The following is a 24,507-nucleotide window of genomic DNA, read 5'->3' as shown; positions in this document are numbered from 1 at the left end:
AGGAGTGCCATAAATGTGGGGCATTCTTGAGATAAAACTCCAAGCCATTAACCAGAGAATTACACTGGTAAAAAAACTTATGGGTGCAGAGAATATGGCGAAGCCTTTAGGTACCACTCTAAACTCTACACTGGGAAGCACCTTATGAGTAGAGTAAATGTGCAAAATTGTTTGGGCACAGCTTGCCATTTATCAGACATCAAGAGATCACTGGACGAAGGCCTGGGTATAGTCAATATGCAGTCTTAGGTGCAACTCCAGCCCCATTACACATCAGAGAATTTGCAATGGAAAAAGACCTTTTTGTGCAACAAATGGCATTTGTTCATCTAAAACTCTAACCTCATTTGGCACCAAAAGTTCATACCACATTAGAGTATTGCAGAGGAGGAAAGACTTCAAATATCTGCTCTTTGTCCCTGGGAAATACTGTAATATAGTTTTTTTAATTTTACATTTATGTTATGGCAAAGTGCATGTAGCACACATTGCACTGTCTTTGAATTGTACAGTTTAGTAGTGTTAAAAAATTCACATATTTATGCAACTAATTTCTAGAATTCCTTTCATCTGGCAAAACTGAAACTATACCCATGAAACAGCTCCTTCTAGCCCCTCCCTACCACACCTGGAAACTTTTTATACCCCATCTATGAATTTGACTACTCTGTTTACTATTTGTTAGTGAAATCATACAGTATTTGTCTTTTTGTGACTGGCTTGTTTTGCTTAGCATGATTTCTCCATTTGTCAGCATTTCCTTCTGTTTTGAGAAGGAATCAGTTGACATACCTAAGATACAGGGAAGGGTGATGGTGGAGTCAATACAGATTTGCCAGATGTTAAATTATTTCTAGAAGAAGAGGAGGTCCAGATTTTATATGGAATCTTTATTTCTTAACAACTTTATTGATGTATTGACATATATTAAAACTGCATTTATTAAAAGTATAAAATATATTTTTCATATATGTGTCCGCAATGGGAGCATCACCAGAGTCGTGATAATGAATAATTCATAGCCCCTGTAGTTTCCATGCACCCTTTTTCATATTCTCTGTCCCAGCCCTACCCAACTTGCCATCCCCAAGTGGACACTCCAGTTTGCATTTTCTAGAATTTTCTATAAAGGGAATCCTACAGTTACTCTTGTATGCTGTTTTCACTAAGTGCATATATGTATTTTTAGTATTATCCATGCTGTGTGCATAAAAGCATGGCATCTAACAAGGCTCTGTGTTATGTATTAGAGCTGCAATGTCTATAAACAACAAAGGTGCTAATCACTGAGTGAAAGAGTTGTTTAGAAGGGGAAAGTGAGGGGCGCCTGGGTGGGTCAGCGGTTGAATGTCTGCCTTCAGCCCAGGATGTGATCCTGGAGTCCTGGGATCAAGTCCCACATCAGGCTTCCTGCATGGAGCCTGCTTCTCTCTCTGTCTGTGTCTCTACCTCTCTCTCTCTGTCTCTCATGAATAAACAAATAAAATCTTTATTTAAAAAAAGAGATTGGGATCCCTGGGTGGCGCAGCGGTTTGGCGCCTGCCTTTGGCCCAGGGCGCGATCCTGGAGACCCGGGATCGAATCCCATGTCGGGCTCCCGGTGCATGGAGCCTGCTTCTCCCTCTGCCTGTGTCTCTGCCTCTCTCTCTCTCACTGTGTGGCTATCATAAATAAATAAAATAAAATAAAAATTTAAAATAAAGAGATTTAGATAAAGTAAACTTTTTTTTTAATTTTTATTTATTTATGATAGTCACAGAGAGAGAGAGGCAGAGACACAGGCAGAGGGAGAAGCAGGCTCCATGCACCGGGAGCCCGACATGGGATTCGATCCCGGGTCTCCAGGATCGCGCCCTGGGCCAAAGGCAGGCGCCAAACCGCTGCGCCACCCAGGGATCCCTAGATAAAGTAAACTTAAACTCAGTTTCTTGAATTCATTATCAAAAATTTTTGAACCATCTGAACCACAATTCTAAAAAATTCTTGCTTGACTTTTTTCTAGTAGTGTTTTAAAGCTATGTCTTTGTATCATGAAAATTCTTAGGGTGTTTTTAATTTTTTTTTATTGTGTAAAATACACAGTTTACTATCTTGTTATTTTTAAGTGTTCAGTGTGTGATATATTAGGAACCATTAAGGTGTGTGTATGGGGGGGGGATTTGTGTTTTGCTAATGGCCCAACAATTTGAAAATCTGCAGAATAGGCCAGTAGGCTGGGGACCAAGGAAGTTTTGCAGTTCAGTCCCAAAGGCAGACTGCTGGGAGGGTTTCTTCTTGAGATCATCTTTTTGCTGTGTGATCTTCAAACCAGGTGGCTCATTGAGAAAGTTGAAATTTAGAAAGGGCAGAAACAAACATTATACAATAGGAAATGGAAAGAAAACAGTTTGAGAGTGAGACATAGGAAACAATTCTCAATTCCACTCTGTATTTTTCAAATCTCAACATGTGCAAAATATTTAATGAAAAAATTATCTAAATTTATATTTACATTTAAAACTTTGTTTATGAATCACTAAATTCTACACCTGAAATCAGTTTTACTGTATATGTTAACTAGAATTTAAATACATTGAAATTTAAAAACCTTCAAAGCTTCATGACAGCATTAAAGATTTGGGTGATTGAGAAGATATTTAAAATCCTAAATGAGCCTAGTTTTAGATAATTATAGACATGCACATTTTAAATTCTTAGTAAGGCACAAGAGACTAGAACAAAACATGAGAAGACAGGGACTTCTGTTTTCTGTTCCAGCCTGTAAGAAGCTGGAAATTGCCATTCCATCCTGACAAAAAGCTGGAAATACTAGAAAATCAACTCTTCTTAGGTCCATAAGAGAAGTGAGTGGCAAGCCAAACTGCTCTTCCTCAAATTAATCCAACAGGGGAACAGAATGAAGGAAACCCAGGAGCTGACCCTCCTTCAGGAGCCCTGGTGCTGTGATAGGAGAACCTAAATCATCACACTTTGGGGGATTGTCCTCACAGTGAACATCAGAGAAAAACACTCATGTGCAGGGAGAGGGACAAAGGAACCAAAGAAAGGACTGCTCTCAGAAGAATCAGCTGGGGATTTTTCAGAGCCTGGAAAATATCCCAATCCCGGCCACTCTAGCATCTTGTCCCACTTTCATGGCGGGGGGGGGGATGGGGGGGATGGGGAAAAATGCATGAAATTCACAGCCTAGAAGCAAAGGCTCACTGAACAATTGAGACCTAATTGTTGTCCTGTAGCATGTTTCCTCTGATAACTTACCACTACTTATGACCACATTGCTAGAGGTCTATTTTCAGTGATTTCTTTTACTACTGCATCATGTCCAAGTATTAAGAAAAAATTATAACACATACTAAAAGACTAAAAACAAATTTTGAAGAAACAGAGCAAGCATCAGAACCAAACACATAAGGCAGGGATGTTGGGATTATCAGGCTAGGAATTTAAAACAACTGTGATTAAGATGATAAGGGCTCAGATAAAAGCAAACAAATACACAAAATACTAAAAGAAACCAAAAAAAAGGAATAAAAAAACAAAACCAAATAGAATATCCAAGGACTATGGAACAACTGAAAAAGTGTAGAAGGTGAATAATGGTAAAACCAGAAAGAAACGAAAGAGAGAAAGGAACAGAAAAAAGGTTCGAAACAATAGTGATGGAGACTTTCTCCCAAATTTATCAAATTTAAATATTCAGCTACTGATCCAGGAATCCCAGCGAACACCGCAGAAAAGATGCTAAAAGAAAAAAAGTACACCTAGGCATATCATTTTCAAACTACAGATAATCAGAGATGAAAAAGAACCTGAAAGAAGTCAGAGGAAGGAAACATTTTACCTCTAGAAGAGCAAAGATAACGACATCCAACTTTTCAGAAACCATGCAAGTAAGAAGAGTGGAGTACAATATTTAAATGTTGAGAGAAAAACCCTACCAACCTAGAATTCTATACCCTGTGAAATTATCCTTCAAAAGTGAAGAAGAAATAAAGAATTCTTAGAAAAATAAAAGTGGAGAGAATTTGTTGCTAGTAGACCTGCCTTGTAAGAAATGTAAAAAAAAAAAAAAAAAAAAAAAAAAGTTCTTTAGAGAAAAGGAAAATGATATGGCTCAGAAGCTCAGGTCTACAAAAAAAAAAAAAAAGTATCAGAAAAGGAATAAGTGAGGTAAAATAAGAACTTGTTGTCTTATTCTTAACTGATCTAGTTTGTCCCAAAAGTAAGCATCAACATACTTGAGTATGTATGTGAATATATATATAAGTGATATGAATAACAGCAATGATACAAGAATTGAGACAGAGGAATTAGTATTATTTTGTTATATTAAGGGACGCACACACTACTTGTGAAATGGTAGGGTTATTTGAAAGTGGATTTGGATTAGCTGTAGATATATACTATAATCTCTACAGCAACCACTACACAAAATTAAAAAAAGAAGTTATGTTAAAAAGGAGAGAAAATGGAATCTATAAAATGCACAATTAAAACTACAAAAGGGAGAAAAGGGGTGGAAGATAAAAATAGGAAGTATTAAATACTACCTCAATAAAAATGTTGCTTGCTAGATTGTAACAGTCACTGATTTACCCAGGCCAGAAATACATCCCCCTCCAACTCCCCATTGTGCCCGGTCTAGGGTCTTGTCTTTCTTGTCCCTGTCCTAGCATACTGAAAGTCATAAAGCAGTCTCCAAAACTTCAGTCAACATGTATTTTCCAAGGAACAACATAGAGAGCTGTGAGTGGGTGATGAGTGTTATTGTGGAGTTAAAAAGAAAACCACAGGCCCAAAATGTCAACTCAGGTTGAGTCCCCAAACTGGCACTTAATGTCTAATCTAATTGCAATTTCCACCTGCCCCAGAAATGTAGTCTTAACCAGCCAGGAATTTTCCAGGAATCCGCACCAATGAAGTAATCCACCACATGGGCCCTCGCCATCCCCTAAAGGAATATGAGGTTGTCTGCATTGCAGTGTGTCGCCTGCAGTGGTGACGTGGTCAGCCAGGGTCCGCTAGAGGTCGAAAAGGGGGTGGGGAGGGAGGGGATACGATGCGGTGACTTACAAAAAGTATGTATTTGTTCAGATGGCCAAAATATATTTTTGTATGTATCTGATTTAGTCTATAGTTCCTGGCTCACAGCTTCCAACACCTTTGGAATTTGCTAAGTGTTGACAGTGATAAAGTTGTCTTTTGCTAGCACCTCAGCTGATTGCTGGGAAAACCAACCTTGTGATTAGAGGGTTGGACATTTTAGTTCCTCCTTTCTCATTTCTCCCCACCTTTGGGGTGGGCGAGATGGGCTGGAGGTTGAACCAATACCCAGTGATTTAATCTACCAGGTTATGTAATGCAGCTTCCATAAAAACCCTAAAGGATGGAGTTCAGAGAGATTCCAGGTTGGTGAACACTGAGATTTCAGGGGTGTAGTGTACCTGGAGAAGAGCATGGACACTCTGTGCCCTGTCTTCATACCTGGCCATATGTGTCTCTTCCTGAGTTCTGTCCTTTTGTAATGAACTGGCAATCTAGCAAGAGTTTTGTGAGCTATTCCAGAAGATGAGGTAAATATGAGGAGATCTTGAGAACCTCTGATTTTTAACCAGTCAGTGAGAAGCACAAGTAACAGCCTGACTTGCAAATGGCATCTGAAATGGCAGGAGATTGAAGGTGAGGGTACAGTCTTGTAGGACTGAACGCTTAACCTGCGAATCTGATTTATTTCCTGATAGTGTCAGAATTGAATTTATTTCCTGTTAGTGTCAGAATTGAAAAGCCATCTTGCTGGCTTTTAAGAATTGCTTGGTGTTGGAGCACCTGGCACTGTCTACTAAGCTTTGGAATCTTAGTTTTGGCTAAGGTCGTGATCTCAGGGTAATGAGATTGAGTCCCGCCTCAGGCTCTGCGCTTAGTACATGGTCTGCTTAAGACTCTCTACATCTCCTTCCGCTCTCCACCCCCTGCCCAAGTAAATAAATCTTTTTTTTTTTTTTTTTGCTTGGTATTGTGTGAGGACAGACACAAACACACACATACACACACTTCTTGGAATCCAGCAACCTAATTTAGGGGCATATCCAGATTTGAAATGTTAAGTTGTTGAATAAAGCATGGTATATGGAGGCAAGGAGACCCACGAAAAGGACAGACACTGCAATAGATCTAGGAGAATTTGTGGTAGAGCTAGACCAGAGCAGCACTAGAGGAGAGATGTGATAAGAGCTTGGATAGATCATAGAGTCTATAAGGTTTCCTGCTGCATCCAATGTCTGTGAGTAAAAGGAGGGAGTTAGAAGACCATCTGAAGTTCATTTTTTTAGAAGGGGAGGGGAAGGACAGAGGGAGAGGGCAAGAGAGTATTGGGTAGGCTTCATGCCCAGCATGGCGGTGGACCTGGATTTTGAGCCCCTGACCCTGAGATCATGACCTGAGCCAAAATCAAGAATTGGATACTTAACTGACTGAGCCACTCAGGCACCCCTAAAGAAGGAGACTCTTAAGATTGTTATTTTAGATGGGCTCTGCAGTGAGGGTTGAGGCTTGAGACCAGAGGGCAGGACACAGGTGTGTGTGTATCCCTGATGTTCCTTCAGAGAGGAGCAGTTCCGGCTTAGGGTGAATTCTGGCATGTGTATGTAGAAAGGAAGGTCCGGGTGAGGTAAGGTGCAGGCCTGGCATGGAGACTGAGGTATGAGTTGCTGTAGGAGTTGGTGTAACTTCTCCACCTTGTAGGCTAAGCAAACCTTTGAGACCACTCCCTGTGGAACAAGGCAAAAGTCAGCTGAGTTAGTGGAGCAGCTGGGTCCCCAACCAGGCCACTGCTGCCTTTCCTCCCATCCACTGTCCAGTCAAGGACTCCCTGATTGCTGTCTTCAAAGGATTATAGTACAAGGACTAGTAGTGCTCAGTGCCTCCCTTTAACTTAAGAATGTATAAAACAGTTATTAATTTGAACACTAATGAAGCAAAATCCCTGCAAATAGGTACACATAGGCAAGCAATTAGAAATGAACCCATTGACTTATTAAATTTATTCAAATACTTAATCATGGTTTATTTTAAAATTTTTTATTGGAGTTTAATTTGCAAACATATAACACCTAGTGCTCATCCCGCCAAGTGCCCCCCTCAGTGCCCGTCACCCAGTCACCCCAACCTCCCGCCCACCTCCCTTTCCACTACCCCTTGTTCATTTCCCAGAGTTAGGTGTCTCTCATGTTTTGTCACCCTCACTGATATTTTCACTCATTTTCTCTCCTTTCCCCTTTATTCCCTTTCACTATTTTTTATATTCCCCAAATGAATGAGACCATATAATGTTTGTCCTTCTCCGATTGACTTATCTCACTCAGCATAATACCCTCCAGTTCCATCCACATCGAAGCAAAAGGAGGGTATTTGTCATTTCTAATGGCTGAGTAATATTCCATTGTATACATATACCACATCTTCTTAATCCATTCATCTTTTGATGGACACTGAGGCTCCTTCCACAGTTTGGCTATTATGGACATTGCTGCTATAAACATTGGGGTGCAGGTGTTACGGCGTTTCACTGCATCTGTATCTTTGGGGTAAATCCCCAGCAGTTCCATTGCTGGGGTGTAGGGCAGATCTATTTTTAACTCTTTGAGGAACCTCCACACAGTTTTCCACAGTGCCTGCACCAGTTCACATTCCCACCAACAGTGCAAGAGGGCTCCTCTTTCTCCACATCCTCTCCAACATTTGTTGTTTCCTGTCTTGTTAATGTTCACCATTCTCACTGGTGTGAGGTGGTATCTCATTGTTGTTCTGATTTGTATTTCCCTGATGGCCAGTGATGCGGAACATTTTTTCATGTGCTTGTTGGCCATGTCTATGTCTTCCTCTGTGAAATCTCTGTTCATGTCTTTGCCCATTTCATGATTGGATTGTTTGTTTCTTTGCTGTTGAGTTTAATAAGTTCTTTATAGATCTTGGACACTAGCCCTTTATCTGATATGTCATTTGCAAATATCTTCTCCCATTCTGTAGGTTCTGTTAGTTTTGTTGACTGTTTCTTTTGCTGCGCAGAAGCTTTTTATCTTGATGAAGTCCCAATAATTCATTTTTGCTTTTGTTTCCCTTGCCTTCATGGATGTATCTTGCAAGAAGTTGCTGTGGCGAAGTTCAAAAAGGGTGTTGCCTGTATTCTCCTCTAGGATTTTGATGGAATCTTGTCTTACATTTAGATCTTTCATCCATTTTGAGTTTATCTTTGTGTATGGTATAAGAGAATGTATAGTTTCATTCTTCTGCACGTGGCTGTCCAATTTTCCCAGCACCATTTATGGAAGGGACTGTCTTTTTTCCAGTGGATAGTCTTTCCTGCTTTGTTGACCATAGAGTTGAGGGTCCACTTCTGGATTCTCTATTCTGTTACATTGATTTATGTGTCTGTTTTTGTGCCAGTACCACTCTGTTTTGATGATCACAGCTTTGTAGTAACAACCTGAAATCTGGCATTGTGATGCCCCCTGCTATGGTTTTCTTTTTTAATATTCCCCTGGCTATTCGGAGTCTTTTCTGATTCCGCACAAATCTTAAGACGATTTGTTCCAACTCTGAAGAAACTCCATGGTATTTTGATAGAGATTGCATTAAATGTGTAAATTGCCCTGGGTAGCATTGACATTTTCATAATATTAATTCTTCCAATCCATGAGCATGGAATATTTCTCCATCTCTTTGTGTCTTTCCCAATTTCTTTCAGAAGGGTTCTGTAGTTTTTAGGGTATAGATTCTTTACCTCTTTGGTTAGGTTTATTCCTAGGTATCTTATGCTTTTGGGTGCAATTGTAAATGGGATTGACTCCTTAATTTCTCTTTCTTCATTCTCATTGTTAGTGTATAGAAATGCCACTGATTTCTGGGCATTGATTTTGTATTCTGCCACACTGTTGAATTGCTGTACGAGTTCTAGCAATCTTGAGGTAGAGTCTTTTGGGTTTTCTATGTACAGTATCATGTCATCTGCAAAGAGGGAGAGCTTGACTTCTTTGCCAATTTGAATGCATTTTATTTCTTTTTGTTGCCTGATTACTGAGGCTAGGACTTCTAGTACTATGTTGAATAGCAGTGGTGAGAATGGACATCCCTGTGGTGTTCCTGATCTTAGGGGAAAGGCTCCCAGTGTTTCCCCATTGAGAATGATATTTGCTGTGGGCTTTTTGTAGATGGCTTTTAAGATGCTGAGGAATGTTCCTTCTCCCTACACTCTGAAGAGTTTTGATCAGGAATGGAGGCTGTATTTTTTCAAATGCTTTCTCTGCATCTATTGAGAGGATCACATGGTTCTTGTTTTTTTCTCTTGTTGTTATGATCTGTCACATTGATTGCTTTATGAGTGTTGAACCAGCCCTGCATCCCAGGAATAAATCCCACTTGGTCATGGTGAATAATCTTCTGAATGTACTGTTGGATCCTATTGGCTAGTATCTTGTTGAGAATTTTTGCATCCATGTTCATCAGGGATATTGATTGGTCTGTAATTCTCCTTTTTGGTGGGGTCTTTGTCTGGTTTTGGAATTAAGGTGATGCTGGCCTCATAGAACAAGTTTGGAAGTATTCCATCTCTTTCTATCTTTCCGAACAGCTTTAGTAGAATAGGTATTGTTTCTTCTTTAAACCTTTGATAGAATTCCCCTGGGAAGCCACCTGGCCCTGAACTTTTGTGTCTTGGGAGGTTTTTGATGACTGCTTCAATTTCCTCCCTGGTTACTGGCCTGTTCAGGTTTTCTGTTTCTTCCTGTCCCAGTTTTGGTAGTTTGTGGTTTTCCAGAAATTCGTCCATTTCTTCTAGATTGCCTAATTTATTGGCATATAGCTGCTCATAATAAGTTTTTTTTTAATTTTTATTTATTTATGATAGTCACACAGAGAGAGAGAGAGAGGCAGAGACATAGGCAGAGGGAGAAGCAGGCTCCATGCACCGGGAGCCCGACATGGGATTCGATCCCGGGTCTCCAGGATCACGCCCTGGGCCAAAGGCAGGCGCTAAACCGCTGCGCCACCCAGGGATCCCCCATAATAAGTTTTTAAAGTCATTTGTATTTCCTTGGTATTGGTGGTGATCTCTCCTTTTTCATTCATGATTTTATTGATTTGAGTCTTTTCTCTTTTTAATAAGGCTGGCTAATAGTTTATCTATCTTATTAAGTCTTTCAAAGAACCAACTCCTGGTTTTGTTGATCTGCTCTACAGTTCTTCTGGTCTCTATTTCATTGAGTTCTGCTAGAATATTTATTAACTCTCTTCTTCTGCTGGGTGTAGGATCTATTTGCTGTTCTTTCTCCAGCTCCTTTAGGTGCAAGTTTAGCTTTATATTTGAGTTCTTTACAGTTTTTTTTATGGATGTGTGTATGGCAATATATTTCCCCCTCAGGACTGCTTTTGCTGTATCCCAAAGATTTTGAATGGTTGTATCTTCATTCTCATTAGTTTCCATGCATCTTTTTAATTCTTCTCTAATTTCTTGGTTGACCCTTTCATGTTTTAGCAGGATGGTCTTTAACCTCCACGTGTTTGAGTTTCTTCCAAATTTCTTCTTGTGATTGAGTTCAAGTTTCAAAGCATTATGGTCTGAAAATATGCAGGGGACAATCCCAATCTTTTGGTATCAGTTAAGACCTGATTTGTGACCTAGTATGTGGTCTATTCTGGAGAAAGTTCCATTTGATCTTAAGAAGAATGTGTATTCAGTTGCGTTTGGATATAAAGTTCTGTAAATATCTGTGAAATCCATCTGGTCCAATGTATCATTTAAAGCTCTTGTTTCTTTGGAGATGTTGTGCTTAGAAAATCTGTCAATTACAGAAAGTGCTGAGTTCAAGTCTCCCAGTATAAGTGTATTATTATCTAAGTATGTCTTAATTTTGGTTATTAATTGATTGATATACTTGGCAGCTCCCAGATTAGGGGCATAAATATTCATGATTGTTAGGTCCTCTTGTTGGATAGATCCTTTAAGTATTATATAGTGTCCCTCTTCATCTCTTACTACAGTCTTTGGGAAAAACTGTCATTTGTCTGATAAGGGGATGGCTACCTCTGCTTTCTTTTGAGGACCATTTAATGGTAAATGGTTCTCCAACCTTTTATTTTCAGGCTGGAGGTGTCCTTAGGTCTAAAATGAGTCTGTTGTAGACAGAAAATAGATGGGTCTTGCGTTTTTATCCAGTCTGAAACTCTTTGCCTTTTGATGGGATCATTAAGCCTATTTACGTTCAGAGTTACTATTGAAAGATATGAATTTAGTGTCATCATGATACCTATTCAGTCTCTGTTTTTGTGGATTGTTTCCTTGGACTTCCTCTTTCTTTTACAGAGTCCCCTTTAATATTTCTTGCAGAGCTGGCTTGATGGTCACATATTCTTTCAGTTTCTGCCTATCTTGGAAGCTCTTTATATCTCCTTCTATTCTGAATGAGAGCCTTGCTGGATAAAGCATTCTTGGCTGCATGTTCTTCTCATTTAGGATCCTGAATATATCCTGCCAGACCTTTCTGGCCTGCTAGGTCTCTGTGGAGAGGTCTGCTGTTAACCGAATACTTCTCCTATAAAGGTTAGGGATCTCTTGTTTCTTGCTGCTTTAAGGATCTTCTCTTTATCTTTGGAATTTGCAAGTTTCACTATTAATGTTAGGGTGTTGAATGGTTTTTATTAATTTTAGGGGGGATCTCTCTATCTCCTGGATCTGAATGCCTGTTTCCCTCCCCAAGTTAGGGAAGTTCTCAGGTATGATTTGTTCAAATACAGTTTCAGGACCTCTGTCCCTTTCGGCACCCTCTGAAATCCCAATTAAATGTAGATTTTTCCTTCTGAGGCTGTTATTTATTTCCCTTAATCTTTCCTCATCACCTTTTGTTTTTCTCTTTTTTCCTCAGCTTCCTTCCTTGCCATCAACTTGTCTTTTATGTCACCCACTCTTTCTTCTACCTCACTAACCCTCATCATTAGGACTTCCAGTTTGGATTGCATCTCATTTAATTGATTTTTAATTTCGGCCTGAGTAGATCTAACGTCTGCAGTCATGAAGTCTCCTGAATCCTTTATGCTTTTTTCTAGAGCCACCAGTAGCTTTATAATTGTGTTTCTGAATTGGCTTTCTGACATCTAATTGTAATCCAAATTCTGTAACTGTGGGAGAGAGTACTGTTTCTGATTTTTTCTTTTGTGGTGAGTTTTTCCTTCTAGTCATTTTGCTCAGTGCAGAGTGGCTAAAAACAAGTTGTACTGGAAAAAGGAAGGAAAAAGGGGGGAAAACAAACAAAAAACAAGGAGGGGTATTTTATATATTCTGATTTTATATACTGTAAGTCCCTTGACTTCCCCTGGAGTTTCCCAGCACTGCTTGGTTAAGAACTTGCTCTTCCCCTGTCCTTCCACCTGGTCTTCTGGGGGAGGGGTCTGCTGTGCTGATTCTCAGGTGTGTGCACCTGGGGGCGATGCCCCGCCCCCTGCCAGGTGCATGGTTCAGTGGGATCTGTTTATCCTGTGAGGCCCCTGCTCCCTGGCAGCCCCGCTCAGTGCCAGGCACAAGGTGACACCAGGAGGAACAACAATAGTGGCCAGCTCTCCAGCCCTGGAGTCAGCTCCTGCAGTAACTACTGCAATCTCCCAGTCCGCAGGGGCCTGGATGCTCCAGGGGTGGGGGGGCGCTGATCTGCACAGCCTGGGGTCACGGGGCAGCAAGAGCGTCCTTGCTGTCCTGTGTCCTCCCAGCCTCCGCCTGTCCCAAGGGGAGTGCCAGATCCTGGGCTATGTCCCCTGGGGCCTTGGGATCCAGGACCTGTGCCGCTGGAATTGCGCTCCCAGGGCCCCGCATCCCCCTCTGTGTGGAGCTGCCACCTGAGCTGCTCCCGAGGCCCCGCCCTAAATTTTTTTAAAGAAGATTTTATTTATTTATTCATGAGAGACACACACACAGAGAGGCAGAGACAACATAGGCAGAAGGAGAAGCAGGCTCCATGCAGGAAGCCCAAGTCGGGACTCAATCCTGGGACTCCGGGACCATGCCCTGAGTCAAAGGCAGCCGCTTAACTGCTGAGCCACCTGGGCATCCCCTTTAATTACTGGTTTATTTTTTTTATTTTTTAAAGATTTTATTTTTTTTCATTCAAGAGAGACACCCACAGAGAGTGGCAGAGACACAGGCAGAGGGAGAAGCAGGTTCCACGCAGGGAGCCCTACATGGGACTCGATCCTGGGTCCCCAGGATCACGCCCTGGGCCAAAGGCAGTGCTAAAGCGCTGCCCTAACCATTGTTTTAAATGTTAACTTACCTTTGAGTATTGTCTTATGATGTAAGTTTTGTGTATCACATTCTCTTAAAATCTTAAAATGTGGGAAAAATACATAATCAAAATTTTAAAGCCCAACCACTTCACTTGCACTGAGAACTTAGACAAAACCATTGGTGCTGTGGACAGTGATAGTGGCTACATAGTGTGTACTGCATATGTGTGGTATCTATATCAGCCCTACAAGGTGCAAAACAGTCTTATTCACATCTTATGGAATAAGGGCACTGATGCTTAGGAAGGTTCAGTCTTTTCCAGAGTCACACAGCTAGTCAGAGGCAGCACTGAGGCCTGAGGAGCTCAGTTTGGACCATGGTGGGGGTTCAGCTGATAAGATCCTACCCTGGTTACCCAGTTCTCCTGGCCTGCCTCCTTCCAGAGGGTCCCATTGTGGTGACAAATGCTTCTGGACCCTGCACCAATGAGATGAGAGTGTCCCAGGCTCTCACCCACCCTAACTTCCACCCCAGTGGTTCAAGTGATCCAATATAGGGAATGGTGATGTTCCAAGAATCTTCATCTGTTCTTCTCTCTCTTTCAGGGCTGACAGTCCTGTGGTACCACAAAGTCCAGGGTCCTGAACTCAATCTGGGTTCTGCAGGTCAGTTCCATTGCTGGCAACCAACCAGGTAAGATGTACTGTGCATCCTGGGAACAGATCCAGTGTTCAAATGCCTGCAGTTGAGACTTAGCTGGCATTGTTTAGGAAGCTTCCCGACTGTTTATATCTGTTGGGATGGGGGTAAGGTGGCAACTGGTAGGGTGAGAGGTCAGGACACACAGCGATCAGGCCTAGCATGACAGCCTTGGGGTCTAGGCCTCTAATCTGAGGACAGTGGGACCTAGGGAAAGTTTGGAGCTGAGGAGGTAGTGATCTGATCAAAACTTCAACAGATTACCATGGCTACAGAGTGGAGGATAGACTGGTGTCTATAGATAGACACTCCAGCAGGTGACTGCTGCTTAGTGGCAGACAGGAAGGAGGGGGGTTGCTTTCTGGGTGCATTCTGCACAGAGTTGCCACAGAGTGAGGAGGCTGGGAGATGACATGGAAAGGTGGAATCAGGGATGGGCCCATGATTTTTGGCTTTGTTTGGAAGGATGAATATTCTATCAAGTAGGATGTCAAGTCCATGGTAGAAGGGATTTTTGGAGGAAATGTGAAGAATCAGGCCGCCCAGCCCCCTCCATGTGGAGCCTCTGCCCAAGCGCATTCTGAGCAGTTCCCAGGGCCGTGCAGCCCCCTGCGCGGAGCCTCTGCCTGAGCCGCTTCCGAGCTGCGCCCCGGGCCGCACAGCTAGCTCCCTGTGGAGCCGCTGCCTGAGCCGCCTCCAAGCTGCTCCCGGGCCCCGCCGGATGCACGGATGCACGGATGCACGCCGCAGCCCTTTAGGGAGCTCGGCCGTGGTGTGTGGCGCGCTCTCCCTGGCGCGCTGGTGCTCTGTTAGTGTCCCAGGGAGGCTGAGGGCATCCTCACCCCTCCTGGGATCCTGCTCCAACTCCCGGGAAGATTGGTGAAACCCCTGCTTCTCCAGGACGGGGCTTTCCTGTCCTGGGGACACTCGCTGTGGCCTTAGCCCGGGTCCTCGCGGGGCCCTCCCACTTGAATGCCTTTTGTTTCTTTCTTTCTTCCCCCGCCCCATCTTCCTACAGTGATAGAAGCGTGAACTCTTCTCACGGTAGCATTCCAGCTGTTCTCTCTTTAAATCTCAGGCTGAATTCGTAGGTTTTCAGGATGATTTGAAAGTATTTAGGTAATTTGGTGGGGACGGGTGACTTGGGGACCTTACTCTTCCGCCATCTTGCCCCCTCCTACTCTGTTTTCCGTTTAAAATTGTTTCTAGGCAACAGTTTCAGGAGGGTCAATGAGAAAGCCATCTGACATTGGCCACCTGAGCTGCATGGTGATTGGCCACCTGAACCAGGCCACCCCGAGAGCGTGCGTGATTGGCCAGGGCATGGCGGTGACATCACAGAAAGGCATTCTGATGTACCTGGGCTGATATGAAAGCATGACAACCGCGCAGGTCCCCGTGATGACAGAGATGGCACTTCAGCCACAGATCTCCTGCTCTCCCTCAGGTTGTCTGCCCTGTTTTCTGCCCATGCCCATGGCAAGCCCCCCGGACCACCCTCCTGCCCCAGTCCTCTCGCCAAGACTTTGGGCTCCACCTGCATGTTTGCACATCCATTCATCCCCCTCTGTGGTCCTGAGAGTCTAGGAACCGACAGCAGGCGACTCCTGCTCCCATTTCCCACTGAGAGGTTGGCCTGGCTGCTCACGGACATATTCTCATGTGGACTGTGGGAGTGGGACACCGGGAATCGGTACCATGGATACTCAGGCAGAGGGGAAATGCCTCTCCGACACCTCTGGGGTCAACCTGGGGCTCAACACAGGAAAGCTGTGAGTCCCCGTCCTGAGGGAACCCAGGGCACTCACTGCTTCTCTGGAGCTCTCCAACCCAGCTCAGTACAGGGCACATGAATGCCCTAAACCTCCACTCCACCCCCATGTGTACAGTGTCTGCAGTGCCTCCAGGCACCCGGCAGATAAGGCATTGTATGAAACAAGTAAGTCCCGGGAGAAGGAGTCACCACATCACTGGACACAGTGGGGGCCATTAGAACACGGGCCCTCAGACCACAAGCTGCCTGCCCCAGCTCAGTAGTGGACAAATGGATGCTCCAGATCCCTGGCTGACCAGGCGCCCATACACCACAAACCCTCGAACACAGCAGGACATGGAGAAATTCACTCCCCAGAACAGAGAACCTACCAGGATCCCTCAGACTGGGAACCCTCTTAACCCTCGTGCCCCCGGGCATGTGAGTCACCCAGACGCTGGATCCCTATCAAAATACCATGGACTTTCTTCAGAGAGTTGGAACTAATTATTTTAAGATTTGTGTGGAATCAGAAAAGACCCCAAATAGCCAGGGGAATATTGAAAAAGAAAACCATAGCTGGGGGCATCACAATGCCAGATTTCCCCTGAAGTTTTTGCAAATTTAAAATGTGGGATGTCAGTGTGGAGTAGGTCATTCTGGGTGGGTGTTGGCCACTCCCTTTCCCTGTCTTTCCCCTAGGACCGTCCTTTTCCTGGCCCAGACAGTTGCTCACAGTGAGCTATAGGAGGGCCCCAGACACCTGATAGGGTAGACATTACTTCTGCAACATCAAGAGAGGCTCAAAAGAATGTGGCTGTCCCATGGAGCATCTCTTCTACATCTTCCATTGTGTGATGGAGACAGTGGACAGTAGCCACATCTCATTTCTACCTTTTTTTCCTCACTAATATTTCTACTCTTACTTTCGGCTCTCATCTTTTCCCTTTCATTGCTTCCTTGGAAGGCTGCAAATATCCTTAAGTAGTCTCTGAATACCAGCTACTGTGTTGGAATCACACACTCCTCTGTCTGTACCCAGTCTTGTATCAGTGCTCACCAGTTACCAGCAGCTATGGCCTTGTTGAAAGTCATTGGCAGGGGAGGGGTTTGGGAGCCCACCTCTCATTCCTGCACTTCCCCCTCACTTCCTTCCCTAGAACCCCAGGGCTCTCTCATCATGGGAGCTTGCGAGGCTGAGCTCTGCACAGCAGGCCTTCCTCTCACTGTCTCCAGGCCCCCCTGTCCATCAGCAGGCCCATGGCCTCATCCATGGGTGTGTCTGACACACATTCCTGATGGGGCTGTCTCTTCCCCAACAGAGTTAGTATGCACTTTACCAGCATTTCTTTGCTTCCAGGTTGCTGGCATGGAGCCCAGGATGAGGAGGCACCTTCAGAGCAAGGTGTTTCTGCAGGAGCGTCACTAGTCAGGACCCCAAAGCCAGGCCCATCCATCCTGGAGGCCCAGCCCGTGAGATGTGTGGCCTGCTCTTAAAAGACCTTTTGTGCTTGGCTGAGCATGATGGAACACACTCTGAGCAAGGCCTGTGCACTCATGGGGCAAACCTGCAGCAGCATCAAAAGAAGCAGACTAGAGGTAACTTTCCATAAAGGATGAAGGGAGCCCTTTGTTTGGACCTTGTAGCTTATATGGCAGATAAGACCTTGGCATGGAGGGAGAGTAGAGAGGACTTCACAGCCTTACTACCCTGCTAGCCACTCACAGTGGGTTGAAGCCACACAGGAACACCAAGTAGAGAGGGCTTTGAAAGTGGACAGAATGATTGTAAGTGGACTTGGTATGGGAAAGCCTTCAGCCTCAAGATATACATGTAGGGTACCAGAAAGTCTACCCTGGGGAATGGCCTTAGGAGTGCAGTGAAAATGGGATGTTTTTAGGTACAACTCTAACCTCAGTAAACATTTTAGCAATCACTGTGAAGAGGGTTTTGAAGTGTAGCCAGTGTGGGAAAATCCACACTTACTAGTCACCAGGAAGTTCATACTGTAGAAAGAGTGCAGTGAATGCAGGAAGTCTTTTACATATAACTCCAGTCTCCTTAAACAGTAGTGAGTTCACGCTGGAGAATGGCCTTCTTTGTGCAGGGAATGTGGGAAGGCCTTCATCAGAAAGTCCCACCTCCTTCAGCATCAGAAAATGTGGAAACTTCTTCCTTTTTTTTTTTTTTTTTTTTGAGACTTCTTTACAGGAAAATTTGGTCTTACTGAACGCCAGAGAATACACCAGGCCAAGGTTTTATAAGGTTTTATGAATTCAGCATATAGCAAGGCCTTTGCTACTAAGTATTGCATCATTGGTCACCAGAAAATGCACACTGGAGGACACTTTACAAGTACAGCTGATGTGGGGAAGTGTTTCAGTGCAAACCAATCTCGTTAAGCATCAGAGAATTCACACTGGGTAAAGGCATTGGGAGTGCAGGGAATGTGGGAAATTCTTGAGCCAAGACTCCCATCTCATTCAGGACCAGAGAAAGAATTTGAACTTGTGAGTAGAGCAAATGGGGAAAGATTTCTGCCAAAAGTATGTTTTAAATTAGCACTGGGAAAAAAAAGCTAATACATAGTTTTAAAAGTTGTGGTAAATTACACATCATGTGAAATTTACCATCTTGTTTTTAGGGGTACAGTTCAGGAATGTTAAGTATGGTCACCTTGTACCATGGATATCCGTAACTCTTTTCATCTTGTTAAACCTAATTCCATTACCTAACTAGCCATTTTTGCCTTCCCTGGCCTTTCCACATCATTTTCTTTATTTTCTCTATCCATTCATCTGCCCATGGACCATGAGTTGCTTCTACCTCTTTTGGCTATTTTGAATAATGCTACTATGGACATGAGTATACCAATATTTCTTTTAACACCTTACTTTCCAAAAAAGATTTCTTCAGTACCTTGCTTTCCAATTATTTTTGCATATATCCTCAAAAAGAATTGCTGAATCATATGGCAATATGGTCAGTTTTTTGAGGAACTGTTTTTCATAATGTTTGCACCATTTTACAGCCTTCATCCTTTTCTGTTTTTCAGTGTTCAGAAGCCTCCTTTCCCCATGTGGTAAGTCACTCGCTCTTTTCAGATGGGGCTTAGAATCTTAGAATAGAATGGATGGAGTAGGGAATGGAATACTTGGAGAAAGGGCTGGACATAATCCCCAGGAAGATTTTACTTATATGAGAGTGAGCACCAGTTGAGGTGGGGCAAAAGGAGAGGGTCAAGCAGACTCCCCCGGATCAGGGAGCCAGAAGCAGGCCAATCCCAGGATCCTGAGATCATGACCTGAGCCAAAGTCAGATGTTTCACCAACTGAGCCACCCAGGCACCTCTCTACCTTTTTTCTAACAGAAAAACTACAGAATCAATTGATTCCGCTCTAACATGTACTTGAAAAGCAGTAAGAGTATTTTAGGTCTCAGCTGTGGGTGGATGCACTTTGTGTCTGAGTGACCGTTTGTAGTTTTGGGGAATGTCTGAAAACGTGTCTGTTTTGTGATCAGCACAGGCTACGTTCCACGGAAATCTGGGTGTGACCCTTCCAAGAAGCCAGAGCCCCGCCCCGCTCCGCCCTCAAAACCTGCGGAGATCCCGATCCAGCCCCTTTCTTGGTGTGGCTAGAAAACACCCCGGGGTCAGGAAGAATGGAGACCTGTAGGGGTTCCGTAGCTCCGTCAGAACTACATTACCCGGAAGGCAGTGCGCCGTGCGTCCCCTCCACTGGACCAATGAGGGCTCGACGAGAGGCACTTCCGCCCGATGGACAGCGACGGGGCGAGCTTTCCGGCGTAGGCCTCCAGCGACATCTTGTAAACTTGGTCCTGTCTCCGGTCGGGATCCTTGGCCCGCCTGAGGTGAGGGCTCAGGATGCGCTGCGCCGGCTCCGCTGAGATTCGGCGTAGCTGTCGCCGGGACTGAGGGCTACGCTGCCACGGTGTCCCTCCCCCCCGCACCCGGCCACAGCTGCCGTGGCGATTCCCATTCAGGTAAGCGCTGCGTTTCTCTGGGCCAGCACCCAACTCTTCATTCTACATTAGAATTTCGTGTTTTTGTCCTCAGGAGGGTCCTATTTACTTTGATCTTCCAAATTTTGAAATAAGACTTGCCTGAAAAGACTTGCACAGAATGTACGTGTGCAGTTGAATAACCACCTGTAAAATTAGTACCTGTAATTATTGCTGTTAACCTTAGAAATAAAACGGGCAGTTTTTTTTTACCACCCAAAATGGGTTTATTTGGGTTTAATTCGGGAATACAAGAGTATTGCATCCAGGCAAGTCTGGAAAGGGCTGCTCTGAACAAAGCTCATTGGGCAAAGTGGGCGTCGTGAGTATAGTGGTTTCTCTTTGGCTGGGCTGTTGGCAGGGATAGTCAAGTAGTAGCTCCTGGGAGAGTCCACCTCTTTTCCTGTGAGTCCGCACAAGAAAACAGCATTTGTAGGGTTGAGAGCTTCTGCCGACCTGATCTCTCCGTTCTAATTATATTCACACTGGCCAAGTGAAGAAATGAGTTATAAATAAGACCGAGAAGCCAGCTGTGCAAGTCTTTCCACTATTATCCCAGTCTCCCAAGTTAGACTGTTGTCTGTTTCAAGTAAGCATATTTTATTGTCTTGACAGTTTGAGCAACTATGTGGGAAATACTCAGCATCTAGTATTAATAGTTTCCATGTGACTTCAAACACTATGAAAGGACTGACATCACAATCACATCACAATAGTATATTGTGACTAACTTTTTACATATATCCATTTTTCTGTGCCATATTCTATGGTATGGATACTTGGAAAACATGTCTTTGTTTTTGCCCATGGTTTTCTGCATTTATAAAAACATTGCTACTATATCCACATTTTCTAGGATATACAAGCACACAGTTGTCTAGCATATATATATTAAATATGGATTTCCACAGTCTGAGGTTTAAATTTACTTTATAATGCCAAACTGGCTTTCCAAAATGTTACCAATCTATATACCAGTAGCAGCTTACAATATTTATGAATTTCTACAGTCTTATTAGTTCTAGGCAGTGTCAGGCTTGTGAGGTCAGCCTTACTGAGTTTTGCTTTTAATGCTTACCATTACTTTTGCCTTCTTAGAAAGTGCTTGCCGGAATTCTTGTTTACATACAGAAGATTTCAGTTTATTAAGTGTTAAAATTTTAAATTTATTTTAACAATTTTGGAGGATTCAAGAATTTGTGTAATTTTTACTCAACTGTTTAGCTTGCCATTTCAGTTATTATGACAACAGGAGCCCTTTATTGTAGTGGGATTCTTTACTATGAGGCTTTGGTTTAAAAAATCTATTCTCTTCATTCATACAAGATGTAATTTTTGTCTTCCCAGCTAAGCATGTCCAGCTGAAATTACTTTTTTGTGTGCATTTGAAGTGGAGGTCTAAATTTGTTTTGCTACACAGCAGTTTTATAAGCTGCTGTTTTAATGCTCTGTACTGGCACTGAAGCATCAAGACCCACGAGTGCCCTATTTTATGAGCTCTGGTCTTTTCAACCTAATTTTTGTGTGTATAGTTTTCTTACCAGAACAGCCTTATAATGTTATCACCTCTTTAGGAACAATTACTCTTGCATGCTAAAGTGATGTTTAATGTTTATTTTTACTTACGTAGCCTTGTCACTTTAAAAGAAACTTCTCAAATTCTAAAATATTTGGGACACACAGGTATTTTAACAAAAAAAAAAAAAAAAAAAGATTTATTTAGGGGATCCCTGGGTGGCTCAGCGGTTTAGCGCCTGCGTTCGGCCCAGGGTGTGATCCTGGAGTCCAGGGATCGAGTCCCACATCAGGCTCCCTGCATGGAGCCTGCTTCTCCCTCTGTCCCTGTGTCTCTGCCTCTCTCTCTCTCATGACTAAATAATGACTAAATAAATAAATCTTTAAATCTTTTTTTTTAAAGATTTATTTATTTTAAGAGAGCACGAAGCTGGGGGAGGGGCAGAGGGAGTATGAGAATCCCGGGCATCTTGGGGAGGGGGGCGCTCCATCTCACAACCCTGAGATCACAACTTGAGCTGAAACCAAGAGTTGGATTTAGTGGACTGATCCATCCAGGTGCCCCCTGGCATCCTTAAGTAACATGCATAACATCAAGCTTTTTAGCTTTGGTTGCTCTGAATCTTTTAGTACTGTTGGGTTTGGGTTTTCTGGCTCCAGTTTATGAACTCTAGATGTGTGTTCTCTTCTCCACAGTCTTTTGTTTGTTCGTTTTGTTTGGTACTCTTTCTTATGAATTTTGTCAAGATTTGTTATTTCTTTCTCATTTAATCTTACCCTTTACGTCTGTTTGGCTGCATTTTTCTGTGAGATTCTTCTTCTCTAATGATGTAGTTTTCTTAAATTGTTTAGATTTATTAAAATTATTGTAGTTAAACTGTTTTCCCTTTCTGATCTTTATGTCATGTTACAAATTTTATCTGTAAACACTGTAAAGTGTTTATCTGATAAACAATGTTATCGTAAATTTTTATACTCTACACCCACAAGATTTTTGCTTTTTAAGTGATTATCATTTTTTATCATCTTCCTCTGGTACTACTGCTAGAGGAAATGATGATAGGATATTTTGCTAAAATAGGCAAAATTCAATAATTGTAAGGATAAAATGGAGAATGGAACAAGGTTAGGTCCTAGCTTGTTTCCTTTCCTGTAAGTTGAGAAATGCAATTACTCTGAACTGCAGGAGGCCAAAGCACCTTTCCTGGAGCTCCAGCAACAACCTCTTTATCAGACATTCATTTGGAATGGATAATCAAGTAAATAGTAGTTTGGTTTAGTTCTCTACCACAGGAGAGAATATATTCGCAATATTTTTCTGAACATTTATTGAAAAAATTGAAAAAGAAGTATAAGGAGTCATGTACCTGACCAGCTATTAGGGCCAACTACAAAGTAGAGAAAGAGAAGAATGTATTTTTGGCACAGGAAGAATCAGAATAATAAGGAATAAAATGGAAGGGTCAGAGGCCCACCCAGACATAAACTTGGACATAATTTATCTCTTTTTCTGGTTACTCATTAACCTGAGGGATGTTACTCAAACACAACACAACCTTAACAGGCTCTGTACTCCTAGAAAGACTTTCCTGAGGATGCGTGCATGCTTTTGGCATAACTCCATAACACCTTATACTTTCCTTTATAAGTGCTTTCTTTATCCCTTTCAGCTTCCTTTACCTAAAATTATTAAATGTTTCACTTTTTTGTCTGTATTCCTGATGGGAATTAAACTAACATGGCCCTGCTCTTCCTGCAGGTTCTGCTTTCAGCAGAAGCACTTATGGACCCTGCACTGGTGAGTGTCAGGTGTCCTGGAACTTTTCCTGTACTCTTCCTGCCCTTGGTGTTTAGAGACTCTAAATAACCCCTTAAGCCCAGGTCAGAGGTTGTATGGAGAGAGATTCTCACTTTGGGCCAGCAACAGGGCAAGCTGTGAAAGATTGTCTTAGGGATCAGTATGTACCAAGCCTTGGGCTTGGAGGCAAGACTGAGATGCGAGTGTTAAGGGGAGTGTTCTAGGTCTCATAGGTCTTTGTTAGGTCTGCTGAGAACAGAAGGCAAGGAGATCAGAGTCAGGGTTCTGCTCTGATAGTGATGGTAGCAGCCACCCAATTTGGGAGCAGAGGAGAAATCCAAATCTGGCTAAGGTCTTCAGAAGCCACCCCTGATGATAGAATACACCAAAGACTGGGAGAGAGGGAGACAAGGGGGTCATTACTGCGGCTAGTACTGTGGTCTAGATTGGTATTCATTGTAGCTGGGCCAAAGTGGTAGATGAGGTAGGAGAAATATTTGGCTTCTGGATTTGTTTTTAATGTAGGGCTGACCTCAAAGATGACTCCATGGCTTTTGTAGGGATACATTTGGGTGAGACTATCAAGAAATTAGGTTTGGACTATGTTGAGTCTCATATGTTTCAGAGACTCCCACGGATGGGTGGCAAATGGATAGCTGGTCATACAGCTCCCAAGACATCCACACTGGCATCTGGTGTGTATCCTGAGATAGGACTCTGGATCTGATAGAGGAGGAGGCATGTTCAGATCATAGTGGCATTGCCATTGGAGGACAACGGAGGAGAGCTGCAGAGGATAGATGGCACAAAGATAGACAAGCCAGAATAGAATTAGCAGGAATGTAGCATGAGGTATGGGGAGAGGAAACTCCGACAGGTAGCCAGATTTTCATGGGAGTAATCGTGAGACCACAGCAATAATGGAGGTGAGTTGGTAAAGTCACACTGGTCTTTACTCACTCTTCTGTGCACTCAGCCAACCAGGCTTTTGTGGTGGTTCTGTCAGGAGGTCATCAGATTAGCTTACATAAAGTGTGTTATTGGGACATAGGTTGTACCTGGTGAACTGGCAAAAAGACATAATGTGCAATATAGAAGTGGAATGTGACCAAGGGTATTTAGATCTGCATGTGGTCTAAGCCAAGAACAAGGTCAGGTGAAGCCCCTTCTGTGCAGGGCTGGAGGCCATTGGAAGTTGGGATCTATTGCACTTGAAGCATTTCCTAGATTTCACACACAGACAAAAGTCAGTATCATGGGCCAAGTAGTGATGGGGATCAGATGCTTGCTGTATGATGGAGGTATGATCCAATGAGTAGAAATTTAAGAGAATGCTAGGCCCAACATGGTTGTCTGGGAGGCATGATTCTTGGGACTCTTAGATGTCTTGAGGAAAGGGATGGGGATCCTGCATCTCAGGCCCAGAGCTCAGAAGGCATCTGTCTGAGCAC

At 43.2% G+C, this 24,507-nt stretch overlaps 2 protein-coding genes across 7 annotated transcripts in view; both read left to right on the top strand.

Annotated features, from left to right (window-relative positions):
- The window catches only part of LOC140606617 (uncharacterized), a 32,441-nt gene extending 31,481 nt beyond the window's left edge, over window positions 1-960 (top strand). The window contains 3 exon segments of the mRNA XM_072780326.1: window positions 1-58; window positions 60-136; window positions 139-960. Of these exon segments, the coding sequence (XP_072636427.1) occupies window positions 1-58; window positions 60-136; window positions 139-341 (338 nt within the window). The 3' untranslated portion in view covers window positions 342-960.
- The window catches only part of LOC140633148 (uncharacterized), an 87,413-nt gene that overhangs the window by 7,458 nt on the left and 55,448 nt on the right, over window positions 1-24,507 (top strand). For 2 of the 6 annotated variants that reach the window (XM_072825290.1, XM_072825218.1), the window contains exons 2-7: window positions 13,873-13,960; window positions 15,176-15,413; window positions 17,080-17,318; window positions 18,776-18,802; window positions 19,243-19,725; window positions 23,018-23,056. In XM_072825290.1, coding sequence (XP_072681391.1) covers window positions 23,042-23,056 — 15 coding nt within the window. In that variant the 5' untranslated portion in view covers window positions 13,873-13,960; window positions 15,176-15,413; window positions 17,080-17,318; ... (1 more) ...; window positions 19,243-19,725; window positions 23,018-23,041. Of the gene's footprint in view, window positions 1-13,872; window positions 13,961-15,175; window positions 15,417-17,079; window positions 17,319-18,775; window positions 18,803-19,242; window positions 19,726-23,017; window positions 23,057-24,507 lie in introns of all 6 variants that reach the window. The other 4 variants (XM_072825529.1, XM_072825370.1, XM_072825453.1 and 1 more) reach the window with 4 other exon arrangements.

The sequence above is a fragment of the Canis lupus genome, chromosome 1 (genome assembly GCF_048164855.1).
Source record: "Canis lupus baileyi chromosome 1, mCanLup2.hap1, whole genome shotgun sequence".
In the NCBI taxonomy this organism is placed as follows: Eukaryota; Metazoa; Chordata; class Mammalia; order Carnivora; family Canidae; genus Canis; species Canis lupus.
Note: the sequence above shows the minus strand (reverse complement) of the source record. Positions and strands in the feature narration are given on the sequence as shown.